Source organism: Myotis brandtii, unplaced genomic scaffold (assembly GCF_000412655.1).
Source record: "Myotis brandtii unplaced genomic scaffold, ASM41265v1 scaffold1631, whole genome shotgun sequence".
In the NCBI taxonomy this organism is placed as follows: Eukaryota; Metazoa; Chordata; class Mammalia; order Chiroptera; family Vespertilionidae; genus Myotis; species Myotis brandtii.
In genome coordinates, this window is record NW_005355967.1 from 94094 (window position 1) to 101192 (window position 7099).

At 57.4% G+C, this 7099-nt stretch overlaps 1 protein-coding gene across 1 annotated transcript; it reads right to left on the reverse strand.

The window, feature by feature from the left end:
- Positions 1 to 3650: 3650 nt before the first annotated feature.
- KNCN (kinocilin) lies at positions 3651 to 6863 on the reverse strand. The gene is made up of 4 exons (XM_014536496.1): positions 6315 to 6863; positions 5254 to 5322; positions 4537 to 4611; positions 3651 to 3757 (listed from the first exon to the last, which is right to left on the reverse strand). Exons 1-4 carry the CDS (start codon positions 6463 to 6465, stop codon positions 3678 to 3680), a joined length of 375 nt encoding a protein of 124 aa, XP_014391982.1. The 5' UTR covers positions 6466 to 6863; the 3' UTR covers positions 3651 to 3677.
- Between the last annotated feature and the right edge of the window lie 236 nt (positions 6864 to 7099).

Consider the following 7099-nt stretch of genomic DNA (forward strand, 5'->3'; position numbering starts at 1 on the left):
GCGAGCGCGTGTGGTGGGCGGCGGCCAGGCGCGCGGATTCCAGCGTGGTCGCGGCCCCTCGGTCCCTCTGACCCCAGGAGGAGCGATGATCTCACGAAGTGTCCTGCTCCCCTCTTCTCCTCGCCGCGCGTCTCCCCTCCCCCTTTGGCGTCGTTGTGCGTTTCAAGCCCCGGCCGAGACCCCAGCCACCCACAGGCTCCGGTCTGGACTTTCTGAGTCCGCGGTGGACACAGCGCCGCTCACCCTCCAGCGAGGGGTGCGGGTCCCCCTGGGTCTGTCTGCAGCCTCGAACGGATTTCTTCGGAGGGCGTGGGGACGGAGCTCTGGGAGCGGGGAGATTCTTCCAGGGGTGGGATTGTTCTCAATCACCCTTCCCCAGCCACCCTCCACCAATCCTGCCCCTAGAAAGGGGTGTGGCCACAGCCTCTCAGGGGACTGTGTCTCCCCAGAGTGATGGGGAAAGGCTCTTGGGGCGAAAGAATGAGGAGGGAGTGCGGGCTCAAGGCCACCAGCCTGGTCTGTGTTAGAGAGACCGGGTGGCATCTGAGGGGCGACTTTCCAGACCCCGGGTTCAGCTGGAAGAGCCCCGCTGCCTCCCTGTCATCCATCCTCCCATCCCCACACAGCCCTCCCTATGTGAGCTGGTGCCAGACTCCCTCCACCCTGACAGTGGTCCTGTGAGGGTGCTGCTGTCCTGACCCTCCACCTGCAGGTGAGGAAGCTGAGGCACGGGCCAGAACAAGGATTGTGAGTCTTAACTCCAGACTCCCCCCCCCGCCCCCCCCCCAGTCAGTCCCCAGGTTGGCCTAGCGGACTGCCTGGACCAAGCACTCTCCACACCACCCAGCCAGGGGCCTGCCAGGCACAGCCACAGCCACCGCTATTGGACAGAACTGATTTCGTTTATTGAACAGAGCACGGGCAGAGCAGGTCCAGTGACCTGGCCCTGTCCACACCCCTCCCGTGCTTAAATATTGCAGGGTTCGGGAGCTGCTCAGAGGTGAGAGGGCACTTCCCCGTAACACTACCCACCACTCCACCCCTGCCCCCTTGGCCCAACCTCACCTTCTTCCAAAGCAGGGGTGGGGAGAAGGCCTGTGTCTCTACATGGACCATGCTTGTGACCAGGTTGAGGGCGTGGGGGTGTCGGAGTGGAGACATGCTTGGGGAGGGAATATCTGGACATTCACCTGCACTGGGGGAAGGAGTCTCAAGGAGCTGATATTGGGGGTGGGGGGTGGGGGGAAAGAGGAGCCAGACGTGGCCTCAAGAACTCCCACCCGGTTTCAAGGGTCCTTTGAACCCCACCCAATTCTCCAGTGCCTTTCTTTCTTTTTTTTTTTTTAAATCCTCAATGAGGATATTTTTCCATTGATTTTTAGAGAGAGTGGAAGAGAGAGGGAAAGACAGAGAGAAACATTGATGTGAGAGAAACCCATTGATTGGTTGCCTCCTGCACAAGCCCTGACCAGGGCCTGGGCCAGGTAGGAGCCTGCAACGGAGGTACAGAGGTCCATGCCCTTGACCAGAATCAAACCCGGGATCCTTGGTCCACAGGCTGACACTCTATCCACTGAGCCAAACCGGCTAGGGCTCCAGTGCCTTTCTATATGTTCATTCCTTAATTTATTCCACTCTGACCCCCACTGCTCTGTGCCTTGCCCTGTCAGCCTTCGGAGAGATCATGGCTGGGAAGGGTTGATGGTGGGCCCGGTTGGGAGAGCCCAGCTCCCCTTGCCCCACTCCCACTCCCTCCAGCCTTGGGCACTTTTGGGGGTGCTGCAGGTGAGAATTGAAGATAGACAGGAGGAAGCGTTCCTTATTGATCAAGGAAGGGCCGCCAAGCCTGACTACTATTGATGATAATGAGGTTTCAGGAGAGGAGGAAGGAAAGGGGAAGAGGCAGGAGCAGGAGCAGGAAGGAGGAGGGGACGAGGAAAAGGCAAGGAGGGGAGTTGACTCCCCCCAGGCTGGAAGAATGAAACACTCCACAATGGGTCAGAGTATATGACATTGAGCCCCTTGGTGGAGCCCTGTCCCTCCATGGTCAGGGAGCTGGTCCTTGTGGCCTGTGCAGAAAATAGCTCTTGGGCGGGGAGAGAGAGGAGACCTGGTGCAAGGCATGGCTCCATAATCTCCCACCTTGGGACTTGATGAGTCCTTCTCCTACAGAGTCTCAACTTTCCCATCTGTACAGTGAGATGGTCTCTCCCACTTTTGGTTGGGTTTTCCAACATCCACTGGGTATTTTCTGTATGCCCAGCTCTCTGCCCCTTACCCTCAAGAGGAGAAATAGACAAGGGCCATTCAGAGTGATGTGGGCTATGATGGAGGGAGCCCTGGGGTGATGGGAGCACAGAGAAATCAGGGGAGGCTTCCAGAGGAGGTGCCACCTGCAGGGATCCTTTCAGAATGAGATTCTTTCTAGCTTTGTCTTTTTGCTCACCAGACCAGGACAGAGGCCACAAACAGGCGTCTCTGAAGAGATCATGAAGGTGCATGTGTATGAAGAGTGGTGTGCGAGGAGGAATAATGTTTTCTGCAGAGCCACATGCACCTGGGCCAGGTCCTCCTCACCCCAAGCCTGTGGGTGCATGGGGCCTTGAGGTGGATCTCTAGAGAAAGCCTGGGGAATGTTTTATCCATTACAATTAAGCCATTAACATTTATTAAGCCCCTTGGGACTTGATGGTGACAGGAAAAGGGCAACACATAGTAGGCTTAAATAGGACTAATAATTATTTTATGAAAAAGAAGACTTCAACCTGCCTGAAGACTATCGAGAGAGGGAGACACAAGCTTGTGGGAGGACCAGAAGGGAACTGTGGTTAAGGGATTCTTGGAACGAGGCCTTTAATGGTGGGGGTTTTGAAAGGCAGAGAGGAGCAGAGGCGCCTCCAGGAGAACATGAGCCAGGGCTTGGAGGCTGGATGTGTTCTGAGTGTTCAGGAGCAGTGAGAGGGTGGAGGGTGGGGAGGAGAAAGAGGTTGGATGTCTTGTCTGGAGTCAAATACCAAGAGTCTCAGGGGCCGGCTCAGCTCAGGAGCCACCTCCTCCTGGAAGCCTCCCGTCATGACAGTGACCACTTGGTTTGCTTAGGATCCCTCTCCCCCCCCCCCACCTCCCACTCCCCCTCAGGTTCACTGCTGCTAAGGTCCCTGAGGAGTTGCACAGAGTTTGAATATCCCCAAAAGAATCAGATCCAGCCCCTCTATTCAGCCAGTGAGCTCTAGAGGACCAGGGCCAGGCCTGGGGGCTGAAGGGCCCAGCCAGGACCCTGTCTGTGGTTCCTGTGGGCCTGTGGTTCACTTCTGTGACCAGGCTGAAGCAAGAGACCGGGGTATCCCTGGACCCTAAATTCCACAGAAACCAGTCAGTAGATAGAAAGTGGAAGGAAGTTGAGCTGAAGTCCAGAGAGAAAATCCAGGTTAAGAGCCTAAAACAAAGACCCCCTCTCCCCCCGTGGGGCTTCCAGCGACATCTTGTTTCAGACCTCTGGACCCCCACTCTGTGGATCCCGTTGCCAAGAGCCTTGGCCAGGGAGTGCAGGTCTGACATCTCCAGGTGCTGGTTCATTTCTGGTTTGGATCCAGGAGGGCTCTGAAATCCGGGTGGCAGGCAGGCAGGAAGGGAGGGCAGGGCAGGGCAGGGCAGTGGGCAGCCCCTCAGCCAGGGGCTCAGCCCTCCCCAGTCCCCCGGGCCCCTGGCTTCAGCTTCTCCAAGGTTCTGCTCACAGTGGCCAGGCTGCTTCGGACTCCTGGGGGGAGAGACCAGGACAGGGCTGCCTGAGTAGACAGATCTCTGGGTCAGAGCTACCCAGAGGGACCTGGAGCAGAGTGGGATGGACTAGGGAGCAGGGGGGGCGGGGGGAGGCCCAGGAGGCAGTTTCAGCCCCATTCATAGAGGCATGGATGGCCAGAACGGCCCTTCAAGAGGACTGCAGCCTGGTGTGGGGTTAGAGGCAGGAACTGGGGCCTGACTGCCTGGGCTCAGTTCTAGCCCCACTACTTCCAAGCTATGTCACTTAATTTCCCTGCGCCCCATATATAAAGTGGGGCTAATTACAGTACCTTCCTCATATGGTTGTTCTGAGACTGGGATGAATTAATATATGTAAAGTGCTTGGAACAGTGTCTGGCATGGGACCTATGCTGAGCTGAGGCATCCTACCGCTGGTGGCAGGCACTGTGGGCTGGGCTGCCTGGAATTTTCCAGTGTGTGGAGATGGGGCAGGAGGAAGGTGCCAGTTTCAGGTACCAGCTCTGAGAGTTGATTCTACAGTGGGAGAGGAGAGTGAGAAAATGAACTGGGGCATGGGATGGAGGTGGGGAGGGGCAGCGAGGTGCTGACGATCCCAGGCCCTGAGGACAAACAAGAGGAGTTTTGACTAAATATATGGAAGAACTACCCAACTCTGGGGGCTCTCTGGGGCTGGGGAGACCCCTTCTGCATGCCCCTCAAGGTTTCTCGTGGGTCCCACAGAGCTCAGCCAGAGGGGAAAGGCGGAAGAAGGATTCTGGAATTTCTGGTACTTACCCTCTTTATTGCCATTGGCGTTGGATCTTCCCTCCCCTTGATCTGGCGCTGGATGGGGGTGGACTCTCAGGTTCCCTGCAGGATGAGACCACCCCAAGCTCCCTGGTCACTAAGCCAGTTTTGGAAAGGGAAGTCCTTCCTGTTGTCTAATCTCCATTCCTGTGGCTGTCTTTGCTCCACTGTATTTTTTTAGGTCTTCTACACTATCTGGGCTGGTGTGGGGTGGGGAAAGGGCCTTGAAGGAGAAGATGGTAGGGAACTGGGGATATGTAAAGCCCTGTGGGATTGATGAGATGGGAGGGTGTATTGGGGGAGGTGAGATGAAGTGGGGGCTATATAAGGGTGCTAAGGTCTTGAGGAACAAAGAAGGTTTTATGGTGGCTCAGGGATGAAGTGGGGAGATCTGGAGATTTTGGAGGTTTGGGGGAGATGGAAAATCTATCAGGGGAGATGGGAATTTTAGGTGCTCTGAGCTGCTTTAGGCACTTTTGCAGCAGGCTGGAATCTGCTGTACTATAGTCATAGCAATGCCTGAACCACACACCCAAACACACACACACACACACACACACACACACACACACACACACACGCGCGCGCGCGCAGGCGCAGTTACACATGTGGGCTCTGTTCCCTGCATAGTGGGCCACAGACTTACATACAAAGGGTCTCGCACAGACTTTGGCAGAGAATGCTGGGGATGGGGAGAGGACTCACCTATGTTAGGCAGGATGTGGTCTAGGTTGAACCGAGCCTTCAGGAAGGGGTAGGCCAACATGAGGAGGCCTGGGAAGAGAGACACAGAGGGGTTCTGTGATGGGGAGGGACCTGGGGGGTGGGAGCTGCATGAAGCTGTGGGTGGCTGTGAGCCCAGGGGTAGTTTACAAGGGTGATATTGGACATGCATGGAGGAGTGTGCAGGTTGGGACTATGGGTGGGTCAATGTGAGCCTGTGAGTGTGTGCACGGGCCGCTCTCTAACAGCGGGTCCCCAGAGGGGCAGAGAGCAGTGCCTATCTGGGGAAGGGGCTACAGGCCCCACCAACCACTGGAAATAGGCTCAGCTGCCACCACCACCACCAACTCCCCCAGGGTAGGGCTGGGGGGCTCCTCAGCATGCTCCTGTCCACCCAGACCTGGAGAGGGGGTAGCAGAAGAGTGGGTCCTGCCCTGCCATTCCCACTGTATCCCCAGACCAAGTGTCCATGGCCCTGGGCTGGAGTTTGCAGGTACAGATGCCCAGAGCCCACAGCCTAGTGCTTCTGGTTCTGTTTGGTCCAGGGTGGTGAAGTGGGGGGTGAGGGATGGTATTCAGCATCACTGTGGGCACATCGGTGGGACTGGCCCAGATACACAGATGGACAGATGCCTGGACAGACAGATCTGCTGCTGAGACATACAGAGGGAAAAAGGAAACCCTTTGTCTGAGCTACATCCTGTCTTGGCTCAAGGAGGGTTCACTGGGAACTTGGTCCCCTTTTATCTGCTCCCATAGCCCCACCAGCAGGCTTATGAATCCTACCACAAGCCCAAGAGCCCAGGCCTGAGACTGGAGAGCCAGAGGGGGAGCAGCCAGAGAGGAATGGGGCACAGCTCCTTTCCTGGCAGTCCATGGAGGGAACCTCACCCCAACCTTCCTCTCCCTCCCTGTACCCCCCAAAGCTGCCTTGCTCTAGCTTCCACCCTCTCCGACCAATTCCTGTTGTCCCAGCTCTTCCCTTCATTTCCTGTTCACTTGCCCCTGCCCCTGCCCCCTCTCGGAGCCCAGCACCTGCTCACCCAGACCAGCAGCGCCAATAAAGATACCACCCAGAGCGGCCACAGCTTTGGACACGGAGACGCCGATGATGATACTGCCGGCCACCAGGCCCAGGGCCACGCACGCCAGCTGCAGGCAGCGGAAGTCTCTGCTGCTGATGGGGATGTCCATGCAGGCCTACCCAGGGCACCGTGGCCAGCCAGGGGGGCCGGTTCCCGAAAAAGCCCTGGAGGTCTTGGTCCTCTTGGCTGTCCCTTGTTGGAGCTCCACCTTCAGGGTGGGAGTTTCTGGGCAGTAAGATTCTGGGCTTGTCACCCTTAGATTTATCTGCAACCCTATCCCACACTCTCCTCGGTGTCCTCCACCTTGACCTAAGATCTCTTCCAGGTCACCCCAGCTTATTGTTCCTCCCCTAAAGGCCTCTGAAGCTGGGGACCATTTTGGGGACTCCTGCCTGGCCACACCCAGTGCTGGCTGCCCGAGTTCTGGAGAGGGGGGCCTGCCCCATGGGGTCCTCCACTGCCTGCCTCCTCCTGGGAGAGCTCAGCCCAAGCTCCCCTGCCCAGGACATCCTGCCCCAGCTCCCAGGAGCCTGCTCAGCTGCCACTGAGCCTTGGCCTATTAAAGTTTAAAGAAGTGTGTGTGTGGAGGGGGGGGGGGCAGGAGAGGGTTGGCCCACGGGCCAGGTTCCTCTGAGATGCAGGCAGTAGGGAGGTGCTGAGTTATTCATGAAGTTGCAATGTGAGCTGCTGCCTGGGTCCCAGCGGCCCCCTAGGGCAGTCAGCCCAGGTTCCACTGCTGGTCC

Bases quoted from the DNA above. Each gene is read 5' to 3' on its own strand.
- KNCN (XM_014536496.1), bottom strand. From the start codon at position 6,465: ATGGACATCCCCATCAGCAGCAGAGACTTCCGCTGCCTGCAGCTGGCG. The intron at 5,323-6,314 runs GTGAGCAGGTGC...CTCTCTTCCCAG, and splicing joins TATTGGCGCTGCTGGTCTGG to GCCTCCTCATGTTGGCCTAC. The intron at 4,612-5,253 runs GTGAGTCCTCTC...CTCATCCTGCAG, and splicing joins CCACATCCTGCCTAACATAG to GGAACCTGAGAGTCCACCCC.